The following is a 20,399-nucleotide window of genomic DNA, read 5'->3' as shown; positions in this document are numbered from 1 at the left end:
TGCTCTTTAGGGAAATGTCTTCCAAGCTGACATTCCCTCAGACACACTATTGTTCATGAAATATCAGCAAGTTATTACTTTTACTGGTGATTCTGTACTGATTGTGAGCGAGTGATGAAGCTGTGCGTGTAGTATGGTTTTTAGAGAAGCAGGGATTCAAGTGGACACATACATCTAAAATAGACTGAAGGGGTGAAAGTTGAGAGCTGTGGATGGATAAAGTACTTTGGCAATGGCTCAAAAGACAGGTGTCAAACAGTGTCTTATATATCCATGCATTAATATTTCTGGCTGTCAAAAGTCATATCTGTCAGCAGTATCTACTAAATAATTTTTAGCACTCCTCAGTGCTTTTGGGGTGTCCTCCCTAATTGTGCATTAATATTTTTAGCTGTCAAAAGTCATATCTGTCAGCAGTATCTACTAAATAATTTTTAGCACTCCTCAGTGCTTTTGGGGTGTCCTCCCTAATTGTGCATTAATATTTCTGGCTGTCAAAAGTCATATCTGTCAGCAGTATCTACTAAATAATTTTTAGCACTCCTCAGTGCTTTTGGGGTGTCCTCCCTAATTGTGCATTAATATTTCTGGCTGTCAAAAGTCATATCTGTCAGCAGTATCTACTAAATAATTTTTAGCACTCCTCAGTGCTTTTGGGGTGTCCTCCCTAATTGTGCATTAATATTTCTGGCTGTCAAAAGTCATATCTGTCAGCAGTATCTACTAAATAATTTTTAGCACTTCTCAGTGCTTTTGGGGTGTCCTCCCTAATTGTGCATTAATATTTCTGGCTGTCAAAAGTCATATCTGTCAGCAGTATCTACTAAATAATTTTTAGCACTCCTCAGTGCTTTTGGGGTGTCCTCCCTAATTGTGCATTAATATTTCTGGCTGTCAAAAGTCATATCTGTCAGCAGTATCTACCAAATAATTTTTAGCACTCCTCAGTGCTTTTGGAGTGTCCTCCCTAATTGTGCATTAATATTTCTGGCTGTCAAAAGTCATATCTGTCAGCAGTATCTACTAAATAATTTTTAGCACTCCTCAGTGCTTTTGGGGTGTCCTCCCTAATTGTGCATTAATATTTCTGGCTGTCAAAAGTCATATCTGTCAGCAGTATCTACTAAATAATTTTAGCACTCCTCAGTGCTTTTGGGGTGTCCTCCCTAATTGTGCATTAATATTTCTGGCTGTCAAAAGTCATATCTGTCAGCAGTATCTACAAAATAATTTTTAGCACTCCTCAGTGCTTTTGGGGTGTCCTCCCTAATTGTGCATTAATATTTCTGGCTGTCAAAAGTCATATCTGTCAGCAGTATCTACAAAATAATTTTTAGCACTCCTCAGTGCTTTTGGGGTGTCCTCCCTAATTGTGCATTAATATTTCTGGCTGTCAAAAGTCATAACTGTCAGCAGTATCTACTAAATAATTTTTAGCACTCCCCAGTGGTTTGCGCTCAGAATGGATTCAAAGCAGTCCACATATGATCTGAATGAGCAACCAGGTTCTGTCACCAGTCCTGATGTTAGTGTTCCCAGTACGTCATCTGGCCAAGGCGATGTCAAACAACAGAGTGTTTTCAAATTAGTGCAAAAAACAAAAACCAAAAAAAATTTTACTGTATTGAAGCGAAAAAGAAGTGTAACTGAGCAAAAGTTAAGTGACGATAAAAAAAAAATTGCAAGCATGCCATTCTACACACGCAGTGGCAAAGAGAGAATGAGGCCTTCACCTTTGCCTATTAGTGGCAGATCCCAAAAAGTTACCCAGCCTACAATTGGTGCACAACTACTGTTACGCGTCAAAGCCGAGCTGCAAGATAACAGTGAGGCATTACAGGAGAATATTTGCTCTGAATTACAAATGACAACAATCCCTGTGGAGAGTCCATCCAACAGTTGGATGTCTAATCGTGAGCATTCTGCTGATGTGTGCCTTAATAGCCCGAGTGTAGCCGGTGATACCCAAATTGAGGATGCCACTTTGGAATTAGAAGAGGATGAGGGGGAGATTTGTGTAGGCGACGAGGGCGCTAATGAGGATGTTGATGAGGATGAGGTTGTTTGTGTAAGTCCTGCACCAGTGGCAGCAGTTCTGGCACGTGACAAGAAAAAGGCCATTGTCATGCCTGGGCATAAAACAAAAAAATCCACTTCTTATGTGTGGAATTATTTCTACCCAAATCCAGACAACAATTGTATAGCCATTTGTAGTGTATGTGAAGCCACAGTCAGTTGAGGGAGGGACCTTAACCATCTTGGAACCTCGTCTATGTTACGCCATTTAACGAGAGTTCATGGCAAAGTGTTGGGAAAAGCTGAAAGTTCTTCCCAAAAGAATACAAGCACTCCCTCATCAGCTAAGACCCTCCGCTCACCGACATACCGACGGCTACAAAATACATCCACCACACCATCCTCATCAATATCCTCAGTAGCGCTCGGAGTTAGCCCGGCATCCCACTTAAGGCTGGATGACTCCGGCACTATTATTGATTCCTCTGAAGAAAGCGTTAGTCCTGCTGCTGCTGTTGCTGCTGCTGCTGCTGCTGGGGGTGAATCGTCATCCCAGAGGCAGGTGAATAAAATGAGCAGTCCTACATTTCAGCAATTAACTGTGAAACAATCATTTGCGAGGGGAAGCAAATATGACAGCAGTCACCCAGTCGCCAAGCGAATCACAGACGCCATGGCTGCAATGTTAGTGTTAGATCTGCGTCCAATCTCCACAATAAACGCAGCTGGTTTTTCACAGTTAATTGAGGTTTTGTGTCCGCGTTACAGAATTCCATCGCGACACCATTTCTCCCGTAAAGCTATTCCACAACTATACCAAAAAGTGTGTAAAAATGTAGAGATTGCGCTGAAAAATGCCATTCTGCCCACTGTTCACTTAACCACAGATATGTGGACAAGTGGAAGTGGCCAAACCAAAGACTATATGACTGTGACAGCCCACTGGGTTGGTCATTCACCTTCACCAGCAGGAACAGCAGCAGCATGTACACCACTACGTAACATTTGTCACAGGCAGGCCACTCTTTGTATCACCGGCTTCACTAACAGGCATACGGCTGACAATTTGTTACGCAAACTGAGAGATGTGATTGATGCATGGCTTATACCACTCGGACTCTCCCCAGGGTATGTCATTTCAGATAACGCCAACAATATAGTGCAAGCATTACAGCTGGGTGATTTCCAACATATTCCCTGTTTTGCTCACACCATCAACTTGGTGGTGCAGAGCTTCCTACGAAATAACCGTGAGGTGCAGGAGATGCTTTCGGTGGCCCGTAAAATTTCAGGCCATTTCAGGCATTCAGCCACAGCATGTAGGAGATTACAGCAGCTCCAAGAGCAGTTTAACTTGCCCTGCCACCAACTTAAGCAAGAGGTGGTAACTCGGTGGAATTCCACCCTGTACATGCTTCAGAGGATGGAGGAACAGCGCAAAGCCATCCAAGCATATTGCACAAGTCATGACATTGGGAAAGGAGGGGGGATGTATTTCACTCTTGCACAGTGGGGAATCCTTTCAGTGCTGTGCAAGGTGCTGAAACCATTTGAAGTTGTGACATGTGAGGTCAGTGCAGACTCTGCTAGTTTGAGCCAAGTAATTCCTTTAATTAGACTATTGGAAAAGCAGCTTGAGAAAATGAAGGAGGAGCTGAAAGCAAGCAATTCAGCAAAGTATGTTGGCCTTGTCGATCAAGTACTTAATTCGCTTCACAATGATCCTCGAGTTATTAAGATCTTGAACTCGGATCAGTACGTTTTGGCCACTGTGCTTGATCCAAGGTTTAAAACCTACATTGAGTCTTTACTTGTAAATGAGCGAGATGTGAACTTTTGCAAGGAGCTATTGCTCAGCAAGTTGGCCGCTGAACTGGGCCTCGGCTTGACGACGTGTCCTCCTTCACTTTCTCAAGCTGTTGCTCGTAAAAAATTAAATTTCCAAAAAAGAAGCAGGGAAGACACAGGGGGCAGACCAGAACAATTTAACATCTGGGCTGGTTTGAAGGATTTTTCAAAAAAATGTGTCACTTTGTCCATAACTCCATCCAATATGAGTATAAACATGCAAAGGATGGTGGAGGATTACTTTCAAGAGGTAGTTGATATGGAAATGTCAGATAGTCCCTTTCCTTACTGGGAAGAAAAGCAGGCCATTTGGAAACCCATGTACAAACTTGCTTTGCAATACCTAAGCTGCCCACCCTCCAGTGTGTACTCTGAACGAGTGTTCAGCACAGCAGGGAACTTAGTCAGTGATCGCCGTAGAAGGTTACTTCCCAAAAATGTGGAGAAAATGATGTTTATAAAAATGAACTACATCTTCCACGAGGAAGGCCTTCACCATCCAAGACATCCAAGCACTGACTGTTCTCTAATGGCGGATTCAAGCGGCGATGAATTGATAGTCTGTGATGATGACGTACACACTGATGAGGGTGAGGATTAAGCTGAAGATGATGCCGATAACATCTTTTTAAAACTTTCTATGTAAGTGTAGGGTGCAATCTACCCCCAAAGAGGAAAGGGACTTGTGGCATTTCCATATCACATACATCTTGAAAGGCTGCTGTTAGGGCAATTTATCCTTAAGGGTAGGGTGTCATAGACAGAGTGACCCTAAACTGGCTTTGTCCATTTTTCATAATATTGTACAGTCTATAATGGCTGAATTTTTGGGTATTTTATACAAGTGGAGGGGGGCCTAGAGAGACAGAAACCAAACTGGCTTTTTCCATGTCAATTAATATTGTACAGTCTATAATGGCTGAATTTTTTGGTATTTTATACAAGTGGAGGGGGGCCTAGAGAGACAGAGTGACCCCAAACTGTCTTTCTCCATGTCAATTAATATTGTACAGTCTATAATGGCTGAATTTTTTAGTATTTTATACAAGTGGAGGGGGGCCTAGAGAGACAGAAACCAAACTGGCTTTCTCCATGTCAATTAATATTGTACAGTCTATAATGGCTGAATTTTTTGGTATTTTATACAAGTGGAGGGGAGCCTTGAGAGACAGAAACCAAACTGGCTTTTTCCATTTCTTTACATATTTAACTATAAGTGTAGGGTGTAATATACATTCAAAGATGATGGCTGCATTGCCAATATGCATAGATGGAGAGGAAGACAATCTGTTTTGTGTGTAGAATAGGCCTACCAACGAAGAATTAAACTGTTTTTTTGGATGATTTATTACCTCAACAATTTGATTACTTGTCTCTAAAACAGTTGGAGCACTAAATTGGGTTAATTTAGGCCCAAAAACATGGATTTTCCAAAAAAATAGCAAAACAAAACCAAACAAAACCAAAACCAAAACCAAAACACGCAATGGCGGTTTTGCAAAACCAAAACCAAAACCAAAACACGACGGTAATCCAGATCCAAAACCGAATCCAAAACCAAAACACGGGGGTCAGTGACCATCTCTAGTAATCACAAAGAGGCTTTGTCGTTATCCTGTGTTCAAGAGTTTAGAACTACTAGTCTCATGACCACTAACGTAGTTTACATATACTGATCTCACTTTATACATACAGTGCTAGAACGAAGTTAGAGCCAAGGAGCTGTCTGAATATCATGTCATTTTATAGCAGCTGTAGCATCAGGTTCTCCTGCCTTCTCCATTCAGTTTCACTTTTCTTTTTCATTTTTCTTTGGTTGCTGAGGACCTAGGAATGGGGGGTTTAAGCACACAACACTGGTCCTTGAGCAGCAGCCCATTCTTAAAAAGTGGATTTAGGTATAAAACATCAGTTCTAATTTTCAAGTGTGAAAAAAACATTTTGCTGGAGAAAACAAGTGTTTTAGTTGGCAAAAAGGCTTGCTTTCATTTATCCCTATATATTGAAAGGGTTATCACTGGCTGTAATCCCATCGGGCAGGTCCCAGCACTGACTTGGTAAGCAGTAAGAGTACTCTTGTCGCTGCCAGCCAGTATTACCAAGGAGCTGAGCATCGCTCATCTGCCCCAGTAACATTTTCTTAATAATTTAGCCGTTAAAAGATTTTCTACATCTGGGATATGCATTAATAGAAAATCTTGTTGTAGAAGCAGTCTTAATAAATACAACCTTTAAAGATTTACCACTGGTAATGGGCATGGTTTCATTTACTATTCCAAATCCACTGAGTGAATGGGTAATACTAGTGGTGGAAGTGGGGGTGTATATGGTGGTAAGCCGCTTCTCCTACTGCCTTCATTGTAACACTATCACATTCCATTCTCTTATATTCCCATTACATTTTTCATTCCACCACCTCTAAATTTGCACTTCGACCGTTGGGTATACAATATTGTACTTAATGTATATATGTTAATACATATGATTTATTCTCTTACTAACTACGAAAAATCTAAAACTGCTTCCGTGAATAAATGTACATATGTATTAATTCAAATAAAAGGTCAAAGCAACATCCATCCGTCTTATGACTAATTAAGGGGAATCAGCGTATTTTCTTATCTCAGATAATGTAACATTTGATTCTGTGATGCCATTTAATCAATGATCTAATTATGCGTATTGTGTCTTCACTACAGTATATCAGATGGCAGCTTCAGTCCTATTTCATACCTGATAAATGTGTTTTCTCTCTTAACCTGACTTGATAAAAAGTAAGATATTCTGTTGTGTATTCATCAATCTTCCGTAGATCTAGAAGCCTCAAGAACAAAAGAAAAGATAAATCTAAAGACATAAAGAGGTATGGAAGTTTGAGTTTTTACATGTTTGTCATCCTAAGATAGAACTGTTATTTTTCACATAACACTGTATATCTTGTGACTGTGATTACGGAATTCTTGCAAAAATTTGAGGAGTAGATTTCCTTCAACTTCTAAAAAAGAAAAGTGAAGACAATGCCCATAGCAACCCATCAGATCTTAGCTATCATTTATCTAGTACAGTGATGGACAACTTTGCTTTCCTTGAAGGATACATGTGTGGCCCTTCAGCCTTCACAAAGGCAGCACACAGGAAGGAGGGAGAGGGCACTGCACTGCCACCTCCTCCTCCAGGTATGCTGTGTGACCTTCCTGCACTGTGCAGAGGAGGTTACATGACGCGGAAGGCTGCAGTCCCTTTCTGCCTTATTCTCTGCTTTATAAAATAAAGCAGAAAATATGATCAGGAGCAGCCAGCTAGGGGTGCGCTTTTCTGTTGCCCACCACTGATCTAGAACATTGTAGAATATAACTAGATTCTGATTGACTGCCATTAACAACATATCCACTTTTTCTTTTTAGAGGTTGTAGTAACTATATATCTTTGAAGTCTACGGTCAAACAGTCATTATGCAGAGAAATTAACATATGCTATGTTCTACCTGTTTCTCTTTTTAGATTAGTTAACTTATTTCTCCATACATTTGTACATATAGTAGTTGGTGTGATTATGTATGTGCTATATATGGGTCATATAAAAATATAGGATGCAGGAGAATGGTCTGCTCTCGCAGAAGTCCAGGAGACCTACCTAGAATTCAGGGAGAGTGTGCAAGTATGACTATAACATGTAGCCCCTTAATGTGTATTACATAGATAGAAGGCCTGATTGGAAACACAGGTTTACAAATCTGTAATCAGGCAGAGTGGAGCAGAAGCTGAGTGGTGTACAGTGGCTATTCACTATGGTCCTGGTTCATCAAGGCACGCATACTGAGCGCAACCTGTGTTTAGTATTAAATGCATGTATTTAGGCTTTGCACACTCCCAAATTCATCAAGCCAAGGATCTCAAGATACGTGTTCTGTTGAATTTGGGTTTAGGTCGGCTGTGCTCTGCTACACAAGATGCTGCAGGATACATCCAATACCTATGTGGATTATAAATTTGCAAAATAATGCACAGAAAAAAAAAATCTAATTAATGTCACCTGTTACTAATGTAGGCATTAATGATAAAACAGTAAACAAAAAGAAAATGTGGATTTATTTTTTAGTTTTTTTTCCCATGAAATACATTTCTTAGGCTGTTGTCAATGTCTACTGAGCATAAAATATATTTTTACTGATTGCAAACACATATTATAGCATGCATATGAGACTGTCATCACTACTGATCAGCTGGAGCAAAAGATACAGCAGAAAAACAAGTACACCCCTTCCACTCCCCGTTCAGTCCCCAAAAAAGTAGGCTGTAGTAAGTGTCCTTTGCTTTCGAAAACGGAGCGGACCGGGCTGCGTTCACGGATGTTTTCTCCGGTTCTGGGCATGTGATTTTGTGTACAATACGCTCAAAATGAGCAGTTACGTGCCTTGATGAATCAGCCCTATATCGCCACCATTGGATTGCTGGCTAGGCACGTGTAAATAAAGACAAATAACTATTATGAGGCAACATAATAATGTTTTTTTTAACTGGAAGGATCACATTTAGATTACATTGCCACAGTTAGGAAACATAACAAAAATAATTATTTGTTGTATTATAATATTAAAACACAATATAGGTAATTTATAATTAGAATAATGTCTCCTTTTATACTCATGCACTTGGTTTTGTACTTTGTTTCAAGTTGGGCAAATGTGTTTGTCAGCATGCATCTATTTGTAGCAATGGGAGATAGGATTTATAGGCAAGTGCTATGTGATAAGAGGTGCCCGGAATCCACCTCCAGGCCAGAAATAATTGTGAAAATATGATATCTGTTTTTACATTTTTAGCACTGGGCTTGTTCTTACATTTAGTTTCTCTAAGCAAGGCAGTGTGCTATTAAGACATTTCCAGAATATGCTGCTTATACTCAGCTACACAATGCATACATTTTCAGAGAGCATTTATGGTTGTCTGATGTTACTGAAACCCCTATGTAAACCCCACCTGTTAACATGAATAAGGATCTCTTCCATAGGTGACAGTAATGGTTTCTGTATGAAGAGCATAGAAGTTAAAATGAGAATATTTTTACATTCTTTGTTGCTGGGTAGCTGGTTGTAGTCCTAGTCCAGTGTTCCAGTGGGGACTGCAAGAGCAGCCCAGGTCCAGCAGTGGACAATGGGGACACCGCAAAGTAGAATTCCCCAGCAGCCAGCTTGCAGTGGCTGCTGGAGCAGTGTACAGTGCAGCCTCCTGGCTTCAAATGAATCCAGGAGATGCAGTGCCTCCTGGATTTCAGACAGCTCCAGGTAGTGGCAGCTGGGAACTGCTACCTCTGAGGGCTACTGCCCTGGGATCTGGCTGCCTTTCCCCTGGTACTGTTTTTAACCAAGATGGAGAGCCAGACCCCGAGACAGAGTTCCTAGAAGTATTTTGGGTGGGAGATTTAAACAATAAATACCCCACCTCAGACAGTCTGGCACCAGGGAGGAGACAAGACTGAATCCCCCTCTCCTTGGCAGATTCTGGACAGGGGGCAATTACAGTACACCCTATCACTAGCTACAATGTAAAAAGGTCTTAACCCATCCAGGCTTCACGTTCAAGCTGCATAAATCAGTCTGGATTGGTTAAAGGGGCAGGAGGCTGGAATACCTCCTGCCAAGGTATGTGTCCACAACTGTATTAAAAGAGCACTGTATCCAACCCTCCGGGTACCTCTCACCAGTCACCGCCCCGCCCTGTTCCTGACAATAATCAGAGACCATCGGAGCCCAGGCTGGAGTAGATATGCTACAGCCTTAGGACCTAGGGATCACAGTCCAGCATTCCAGAATCTTGCCCCTAATCCGAGTCCTGGGGTCTGGCTAACTTGCTTAACTGGTGAATGTGAGCCTGTGGAGATTGTTTCCACCCCTGCCAGCCCAAAGGAGTGTGGCGTGATTGAAGGTGACTTGGAGTGAAGAGTCACTTGTTTGTCCTAAAACTCCAAAAAAAACATGTGGAGGAACCTGCAGCGCGTCCAAGTTGGACCCCTGCAGGGAGAAAGACTTAGAGACCAAGGTGCCTCAATCACTGTAGTGAGTCCCCTTCTTATTGATCCTGCCACAGTATTGAAGCTTCACACTGCCAAAGTTACTGTGGCAGATGGGCTGGAAAAAGAAGTGTATTTGGAATGGAGAGTTGGCCAGGAGTTGCGAGATGTTGCAGTTATGGATGGCCTCCCAACTGATGTGATCTTATGCAACAATGTTGGGGGTGGAATTGTGACTGCATTTCTCAACTCCATTACCCAGAGCCAAGCTGCTAGACTACAGTCTTCAGGATCTACACCTGGACAACCCAGCCCAGAGGAAAAAACCACAGCTGCTAGATCTTCAGGAACCAACCAGCTCTTTGCCTCTGAAAACACTCCGTCCCTTAGCAATGCAAAGGATGTTGTCTACAGCCAATCTGATCTTGTGGGGATGCCCAGTGATGCAACTGCCCCTAGCAGTATGTCAGCTCCGGTGATGAGTATAGCAGACCACAGTGACCTCCCTTTGACTGACTCCACTATGACTGACCCTAGTAACCCAAAAAATAGATCTCTCTGCAGAGTGTCCCAACTTAGACGATAGTGAGGACCGCAGGGAAGAGTTCAGAACAGCTCAGCTCTTTGATCCCTCGCTGTAAGGCATGAGGCGCTGGGAACAAGTTCAACTGGTGGTACCATGGAACTTTCAAACTTAACTGATGTCAGTTGCCCACAAAATCCCTATGGCTGGACACCAGGGAAGAGACAGAGCACTGAAGCGCCTGGCACAGAACTTTATATGGCCAGGAATCTTGGATGGCGTCTGGGTCTACTGTAAGTCTTGTGATCTGTTTCATCTGCTTTGGCGTCCCAGTGCTCGTGCTCCCCTCAGGTCCTTGCCAATAGTTGGGAAACCTTTCCAGTGAGTGGCTGTGGACATAGTAGGTCTCCTGTCTGTGCCCAGTAAATCGAGTAAGAGGTGTATCCTCACTGTGGTGGACCACTCTACCTGATATCGAGAGGATGTGGCTCTGTCCGCCATCACTGTGGAAAAGATAGTGGATGCACTGCTTGCAGTATTTAGTAGAGTAGGGTTCCATAGTGAGATCCTAACTGATCAAGGGACACAGTTTATGAGTGAACTGGTCCAGTGTCTCTGGGCAAAGTGTGGAGTGTGGTAACTCCGCACTGTCTCCTTCCATCCCCAGACTAACGGACTGTGCAAGCAGTTCAATACCACTCTGAAGTAAATGCACAGTCATTTGTAACTTCGGAGGGGTGGGGACTGGGAATGCTACCTGCCACACTTCCTGTTTGCTTATTGGGAGTTGCCACAGGAGTCTACCGGTTTCTCCTCCTTTGAATTACTATATGGCTTGCAGAGTCCATGGACCTCTTGACCTGTTCTAGGATCCTGGGAAGAGGAGCTACCCACCCAGGATGTCTCTGTGGTGGAGTATGTGTTAAAGCTCATAGATCAGTTAGAGACTCTCATGGGGCTCGCGTAAGCTAACCCAGTGGAATGGCAGACCAACAGAAGACTTTGTATGAGGGCTTGCGCTCCAGAGTATTTGAGGTAGGGCAGAAGGTCCTTGTTCTGATGCCCATGCACCAGAACTGGCTCCAGGATGCCTGGGCTTGACCGCACTCAGTCTTAAAATGACTGAGTGATTTCACCTATTTGGTGTCCTTTGATTGCGACGGTAGGAGGCAGCGGATCTACCATGTGAATATGGAAGGCATACCACAAGCGTGTGAAGTCGGTGGCTGCAGTTTGCTTCTTACTGACTGAAGAACCAGTAGGTAATCCACTACCAAACCTCTTCGCGGACGACAGAGGTGAAGGTGGTTTAGAGTAAGTGGGCTGGGATAGGCAGTTAAGTGGCCGCAAGAGATAGCAGCTTGAGGCAGTGCTGCTGCCCTTTGCAACTCAGTTTTGTATGAAGCCCGGACGGACTTCCTTGGTGATACAATATGTGGAAACTGGGAAGCATAGACCAATTAGGCAACCCAATTACCGGGTCTCACCAGGCCAGAGGTCAAGGAGTGTGTGAACAGGGAGGTGCAGGAGATGCTTGAGCTCGGTGTGATTCAACCATTGTGCAGTCCATTGTATTGGTTGCCATGAAGGACAAGACAACGTGGTTTTGCGTAGATTTACACCGGTTGAATGAGGTGACCATGTCTGAGACCTATATTCTGCCCTGCATTGACGCTCAGTTAGACGAGTTAGCAGGAGCAAAGTATATTTCAGCCTTTGACTTGAGCAATGTGCCAACCACCTTCCAGCGTGTGGTTGATTACTGACTGGGTGTAAAAGCCTTGCTGATATTGCCATTTTCTGTAAAACTTGGGAGGGCCAACTGAAACATGTAGGGCAGGTGTTGGAGAAAATTCAGTAGGCAGGTCTGACCATCAGGGCAGACAAGTGTCAAATGGGGATGTCAGGGGTACAGTACCTGGGACATTGTGTGTGGGGAGGTAGGGTTAGGCCCCAAACAACTGTTGCGGTGAAGCCTTGCTCTTCGGTTTTATGACTTTCATATCGTCCTCAAGCAAGGAAAGGCCCACAGTAATGCAGATGGACTGTCTTGGCAGTAAGAGCCGGATCCTCTGGTAACCCTAAGAGGCTGCGAGACCAGGAGCCAAATCATGGGGACATGGCCCACTGGTGACTCGTATGGACTAGGGGCGAAGAGTGTGGCCGGGTCCCTGTATTGTCCGGGTGCTGCACATGTGTGGTGGCCATCTTTAAATGGAGCTCTGGCACTGGGTATTAACCCGGAGGAGTTAAAACACCGGTGCTAAAGTATATTTAAGAAATGAAAAATGTGTTTAAGTGTGCACTGTGGCGCCAGGAGGTTTAAAACCTGGTGCCGGGAAGTGAGAGAGGGGTCGAAATGTTTAATTTAGCTTAATAAATGAAAGAGTGCATGTTTAGTGTATAGGCGCTGCAGCGTCCATAGTTTATTGCAGAAAGGGCACTAGGCACTTGGAGTGTACCTATGTGTATATAAATCTAAATGTCTACGGAATGTGTGTACTAAATGTGTATATTTAATAAAAATGTGTCCTACCTTCCTTGGTGGTCCAGCGGGGATCCGGGCTTCACCAGTGAGGATATACCCCCCACTCCGGTTCCCGATCGTAGAGACCAGAGTGCTGGGGAGCTGGCTGTAGTCCCGGTCCCTGTGGGGGCTACAGGAGCAGCTGAGGTCCAGCGTTGGCCAAGGGAGCCACCACAGAGTATATCCACCCCAGCTGCCAGCTTGTAGGGTGAGGGGTGTACAGTGCACTACCAACGTTATGCTACCCCGCAGCTCTGGTCAGTGTGATAGTCCAGGGGGAACCATCCACAGCAACCCTAATCTAAAGGAAGAGGTCAGGTGTACCAGCCCAGGTGTCCAGCAAGGGGGTACACTAGCAGCGACAGTTACCCTAGAAGCTGTTCTAGGTGCCGGTGAATGAGCCTAGTTGTTGCAGCAGGCCCCTCCTACTGCATTTTGAGGGACACAATTTGGGAGAAAGAAAGAGGATGGTGACAAGGCAAGCCCAGCCTGTCCCCAGCAACACGGACAGGGTGGCATGGGAGGTCCATCCTGTGACACCAAAGTCCTAATTTGAAAATTCAGCATTTTAAACCTTTGTTTATGGGTTACTGACCAATCAAACAAGATTGCCAAAACTGATTTTTCCAAATGATGGGTTTGCCCTGTAAACAATGGAAAAGGAGAGTGACTTGGTATTACAAATATATGGATAACTACACTACATTCAATTCAAAATTCAATAACATTGAATTGGAATAATTTGTGGTAAATTGCTATGGATCTGAACATGCAGATGTTTACACTTCCACTGCATTTAGCTCCAGTACTCATGTATGTTATAGTGTGATTGTTTTTATTCCAGAATGGCCTTCTATTTCTGAAATAAGTCCAGCAACATTATATTTCTATTCTTGAGTTTAAAGAATGGCCTCTTGCTTTTTTGCCTCTGCAGTAATATAGTAATATTTTGTAAATATTTTGAAAAAGGCTTAGTGCACAGACAACAAGAGTCTGCTCTTTGGTATTATGCATCTACTCTTACACTATTGCATCCATTTTTACAGAGTTTCACACTGAAAAGTACTGGAAATTGGAGACAACTGTGTTATGACCAGATTTTTGTTCACGATGATAGGTGGACCTGGATGGATAAATGCTAGATATCCATATTAATGCACCTGGTTTTGCATACAAATGCTAAATGTAGATTTCCTTTTGTAGCATGGAATGTTCTAATGATCTGGAAAGGGTGAAGATCTTTAATGAGAGAGAGTTTGTAGAGGCAACAACAGGGATTGCAGCGGTCACATTTGCAACAAGGTTTGGGTGCCACTGGGATGACTTGGACTCGGACTGTGACCCATATGCACCAGATATTTATGGCCAGATATAAATAAATAGAGGATGCACCCATATTAAGAGCAACTGTCTTTTGATGTAGTTATCCTGGCTGTATAACACATTTTTGTCCTCATGCTCTCAAGCTTTTAATTGCTTCTGTCTATTAAATCGCTCCTATCCAAGTAAAGCCTTCACTTTCCTGTTACTGCTTCCCCAACCAGTAGACAAGCATCAAGACTTCACTTAAAAGAAATTGATAGGGCTCCTATAAGAAGTATTTAGTCAAGAGGGCAGAAGAGAGAAATAAGCTATCAGCCCACCACAACAGAGAAAGTCAGCAGTCCAGCACTATGTTTTGTAAGGGCAATGAGGGCTTCTGTTGGTATGTTCAACATGGTGGAGTCTGTTGGTATTTTCATTACTGGTATTTTCAATATGGGGCCAGTGCTGGGATATTCAATTCACTCACCAGGGATATTCAATTCACTCACCAGTACTGGCATTTTTGCTATATGGGACAGTGCTGATATATTTGATATAGCTGACTTTGCTCATATTTTCAGTGTGGGTGATAGTGTTGGTATATTCAAAATAGGGTAGAGTGTTGGTATATGCAATATGGCTGTAATATATATGATTGGAATAATATACTATAATTGCCGGATAGTCTGTCTCATATTAGTAAGATTCTCCATTGCAGACACAAGTCCTGATCAATGCCATTTATTGTACAACACCACAGTAATTATACATGTTTTATTGAATATGTTGCAGTGTTTAATTGCAGATATAGTCAGCCTCTTAAGAAATGTATTTCAGCATTTTACATCATTTTACAAACTATGATTTAATAAATGATCACCCATCAATACACTTGTATTAAACTAATATCGACTCAGCAAGAGTAGTTGTCAAAAAGCATTAGAATTTTCACAAGAAAGAATTTGATGCAGTACTACCTATTTATTTTATTTCATTTGTCTTTAATAATGTTGCAAGACTGATCTTCCTCTCTTGCCACTTCACATTCTTCACACCACTCAGCAAATCCCTACATCGTCTCCCTATGTCCTCCAGAATTCAATTTACTCACCCTGATTTTCTAAGCCCTCAGCAACATCCCTGTTTTAGATCTACGTGTGACCTGCGTCTCAACTCATCTCTGATAGCCCCCTCGCACTCCTGACTATAAGACTACCTGACTACCACTCCTGTGCAGCTATTTACACTTGGAATTTCCTACTGTGCCTGATCAGTCTCTCCCACAGCCTTCAAATCTTCTTTAAGAACCAATCTCTTTACTAGAGCCTACGTCTACTCCTCCCACCTATACTGCTCATACTTGTACACCCTCACATTGGTCTCAATCTCCACTCTGAGCCACACTTGCTCTTCTTGTCTCAGCTCTACCCTTTTCCCAGTAGACTGCAAACTCTTTCATTAGCATCTTCAAAAAATTAACTCTTCATATTAGCAGCCTGCCATGGTAGAGCCTCCATAACATTTGACTGCTCTTAGCAATTAGGCATAATATTTCAGAATCTTACATAAGTTGAATTTACAAAGTGTAATGAGATATGCTTGCGTAACATCTAATAAATCCAGTAACGGAATGTAGATAGATAGATAGATAGATAGATAGATAGATAGATAGATATTGTATGTTATCTTAATAGTTAACTTAAATATGCATCTGGTAACTTAAAATATTGTATATCAATTCCTTCTTTACCCAAATATTATTTGGCAGATCTCATAGTGGATCAACGGCCCGCAGAACCCACAGGCACAGCAGCTGTAGCTCTCATAGTGCTTCGCCTTCTTCTGATTACAGTACCTCCAAGTCACCATGCAGGTAGGCTACAGATTATTTTTTCACGGTATAGTACATGAGTCCAGTGTGAGGTTTGTTAATTATTTATATGACGCTATTTCATAGAAATAATTGCATTATTCTTTAAAAAAAATAGTTATGGTCCCCGCATATATAATGTATAAAATATACCGAAGCATATACAGCCATGCATGATATAATTGTTTAACATAGGCATATGTTGTACACTAAAGTGAATTCAATTACTTGGTGTAACCCAAAGTAACATTTGCTTGAAATTTCTAAGCTTTGCTCAAAAAAATTACTGGTTTCTATGGAAACCACCACCTTTTCTGCAGTTACCTGTGGAACAGTTTTCACGTTACTATGTTGATTAACTAAGGACTCTTACAGACAGGCGTTAAAATCAGATGGGAAAAGATGATTTAGCACACATCAACAAAGCCTACTAAATGATCTCTCATGTTGAGGCTGTTGCTGTGGCTCACACACTTCTGCCTGAAGCAAGGTCAGATTACCAATGCCAATGTGTACGTAGCCTAAGACCTCATATATTCATCTTTAGTTTAAAATTTTAAACTGTATGTGAGGGGAAGATTGGCAGACTATTCCTCCAAATCAATCACTTGTGGGAACACAATCAGCTGAGTGTTGTGAGCTGTCATTTCCACATGTATCAGTTGTTTGCAGTGTGTTTCTCTGACGCCATCAGTACTTCTTAAAATCGACAGATGATGATCCTGAGGTATCACCAACATATGGGAACAGTACTCCAGCATATTCAATCTTTGCCATTAGGTGCAGAAAGGGGTGCACATTGAGTGGGTATAATTAAGGGGTTGATGGCAGAGAATGATTTAAAGGTCTAAAAATGCTCAGGAATAATCACTTTCTGAAAGTATGTCCCTTTATTGTGAGACATACCTTATCAAGAAGGAGAAGCAGTATCACTGTAGGTCAGGTACTATACTAATACAGCATTTTTGCAAAAAGTTATAGTAAATCTGAATTAACTGGTTGTCGCTCTTCTAGTATTCGAAATTTTTACGTCGCTTAAACATATGTCGACATTGTGAAAACCGCACAAACCTACCACACCCTTTAAAAGCACCTTCAGTGACAAGAATTATTTAAGTGAAGAGTGATATGGATATATAGCAACAAAGAAACCACTCTTTACATTGACAACATATAGTCAGTGGTACAGATCAATCCAAATTTGAAATGTTTAAGAAGTGCTGTTAATTTATAACTGAAAGGTGAAAAAGGTGAAAACTCCCACAATTAAAGACACTAACCTATTTTTCCTAATAATATTTCTCTATTGGAGTTATGAACAAATATCATTCCAAGAAGCAGATTCAATTGTAAAAATCGCCACGTAGTATCCCGGAACGGCTGTGAGACACTACAGGTTTTTATAGTGAATTATTCGCTCGCTTTTGCTTGTGCCCTATTGAGACGTGAGCAAAAGTGAGTGTTACTTTTTATCGTATAAAGCCTTATAACTTAGGCAGATGCAACAGAAAATGATTAAGAGGGAGGGGGCATAAAGTTGACTAAACAAGGGCAAAATCATTAGAACCTGCAATATGGCAAAAAGCCTGTGAAGATAAAAGTTGCCTAACTGTACATATTTATATTAGATGAACAAAGAAACAAAATAGCTGTTGAATGAGTTTTCACACATTATGACCTATGCAAAATGTATTGAAAGGAAACAAGATTTAAGCATGGGGAGTTCTGTTATGAAAGTTTTGCTAGTGTGCTAATGTAGTAAAAATTGTCAGCATTTTTATTAAAGAGCACTATTGTGACATTGTTTAACAATATGGTTCCCTATCGGGATAGTTGTTTATCAGGCAATGCTTCATTCTACTGCAAAATAATGACTTCTCAAGAGTATCTTTCATACTTTTGTGATATCCACACTATGGCATGAGTGCCAGAAATAAACAGTAGATTAGAAATACTCCTAACATACCTTTCATACCGCAGCGTATCCGGCTCCAACACAGGAATAACCCTGGTCGCGACTCGGGTAGACCCATTCACACCGACACACGACCTGGGTTATTCCAGGGTCCATGTCCCTGTGTGAAAAGGGTTGTAGTGACCTCTCTAACATTTAATTGTCTGTGGTTCTATGCATATAGGATTTGGTTGTATTCTCTGCTGAGCTTCCATATTCCACTATTTTACGTGCTTTATTTCAAGTAAAACTGTATTTTGAGTTCTTATTTTCTTACTATTGTATGTTTTGCTTTGTGTTTTTATGATGGAATTGTGTACTCAAACTGCTAAGTGAAAGTCAAAACATTGCCACTGAATTGGCACATTTTCTTATTTGCACTGAAATCCTATGAAGATTAGGATATTTTTGGTTTGTGTATGTATAAATAATTCATATTGTCTTTCTTTTCCATTCTAGACAAAGTCCCAAGCATAGGCAAGATGACCATAAACCTTCTAGCCACAGATCCAGCCGCAGCCCATCTTCTTCATGCACCGTTCACAGCAGATCTGCCACGCCACACCAGAATGGGCACAAGAGTGGCGTTCACAATGGTCACCATAGTCAAGGGCACGGCACCATTCTAGAGAAACATTTGGATGTATGTACACATTTTTGGTTTATATTATGTATCCTTTTTATATGCTCTCACTCTAGATTCTAATTCCTGCTCTCCTTCATCTGCTGTATAGTTATGTGGTAACTCCCCTTGTTCTTCACTGAGGCTTCATCAATTTACATATCATGTCTAAAGCAATATAACAGCGACAAGCAGGCCAGTGACCAATACTAATAAGAAGTCAGGAGCCTAGGGTTTAGAGTAGTGATGGACAACCTGATACACTTCAGTGGCCACAAATGGGTCCTCTAACTGTCAGAGTGACCACACATTACCCTTAGTCTCAGTAGTAAGTTCAACCAATACATTTAATCAAAGAAAGAGACATCTATCTGTAACAACATATCATCATGCATTTTAAACAAGTGTTACAAGCTATAAGAAACAAATCTAGGAATGAAGGAGGAAGGAGTTAGGGCTGCAGATGGCAGCTCGGGAGGGCAGCATGCTGCACTAGTGCTGTCTGTTGCCCATCACTGCTTTAGAGAGACTAGTGCCTGAGACTGGTGAGGGCACTATGTCTAAAATTAAGGTAATGTCCAGACATTTATTTTGGAGCATATCTGAAGTGCTTACTCCTAAAATATCCCCATCCATGTGCTGCCTACTTGGCTATGCTTCTGAATGCTGCATAAGGGAAAGAAATGCCAATGGCATTTTTTAAAAGAAAAAGTCTGGATGTAACCTCATATTTATGTGAGTTTTCCTAAAAAAAACCCATCTCTGAATCCTGTGGCTATGACATTTCATGTGGTAAATTGTTTTCCTATATATAAGAACATATTTATTTTCATATGGCTACAGTCAAAATACCAAGGAAAAAAGTACACCTCAAGATGCCAGATTAAAGAGAACTGTCTTCCACTTATTGAAAGAGTACCATGGGCATTACTCATTGTGCACTGCTAACAGCTCTCATAAATGTGATAATAGGTGACCTTTACCTTGTCATCCAGTGTGCAGTCTCCACTCGTTTGCATATACTGCTTAAAGCACTATGGAGAAAGTCTGCATTTGTACATACATCACAAGGAAAATTAACATGAACAAACATTTGCCATCCCCATACAATGCAAATAAAACACTATTGCTAGTACGGGTGCTATTTTCCATGTTGGTTCACAATTAAAGTGAATTAATCCACCATAGCACCTCTTCCAGCACAGCATCACATCATTCAGCATAGACATACTTGGTCCATTGAATAATTAATGTCTCAGAAACAGCACTTCTACACTCCAATGTAATAATGTACATATAATAATATATGGTATATGTATATATTTGACATACTGTTGTTTTATTTATTTTTTAAATGATGAAACTACATAAATATTCTAATACCAATAGTAATATTATGTACAATACAATATATTAAATGTCAGGCAAGATCTAAATTGTAATCTACACATTTGTATGTCTTTAAGGAATACTGCATACATTAATATACAAAAATGGCTAAGATTTCCTTAAAACAAACTTTTATTTTCCACCATTAAATTTAATGGTGGATCTTACAATATTCTCCTATTGTGTAAAACCAATCTATTGCTAATGCTATTTTTCTAACCAATACATGAAATGTGTTTTTTTTTTCAATATTGTGCAAAATGAAATGGAACTGACCTCTAATCCCCAAAAACAAAGCAAATTAAGTTTTAATGATGTATAGTGTTTTTGGAGAGC

The 20,399-nt window shown here is 41.3% G+C and overlaps 1 protein-coding gene across 2 annotated transcripts in view; it reads left to right on the top strand.

Annotated features, from left to right (window-relative positions):
• Nucleotides 1–20,399, top strand: part of SRRM3 (serine/arginine repetitive matrix 3) — a 356,479-nt gene that overhangs the window by 288,268 nt on the left and 47,812 nt on the right. For both annotated transcript variants that reach the window (XM_075195126.1, XM_075195125.1), the window contains 3 exons: nucleotides 6,677–6,727; nucleotides 15,997–16,101; nucleotides 18,512–18,695. In XM_075195126.1, the coding sequence (XP_075051227.1) occupies nucleotides 6,677–6,727; nucleotides 15,997–16,101; nucleotides 18,512–18,695 (340 nt within the window). The remainder of the gene's footprint in view (nucleotides 1–6,676; nucleotides 6,728–15,996; nucleotides 16,102–18,511; nucleotides 18,696–20,399) is intronic.

The sequence above is a fragment of the Mixophyes fleayi genome, chromosome 2, assembly GCF_038048845.1.
Source record: "Mixophyes fleayi isolate aMixFle1 chromosome 2, aMixFle1.hap1, whole genome shotgun sequence".
NCBI lineage: Eukaryota > Metazoa > Chordata > Amphibia > Anura > Limnodynastidae > Mixophyes > Mixophyes fleayi.
The sequence above is the reverse complement of the archived record's forward strand: the minus strand, read 5'-3'. Positions and strand labels throughout refer to the sequence as shown.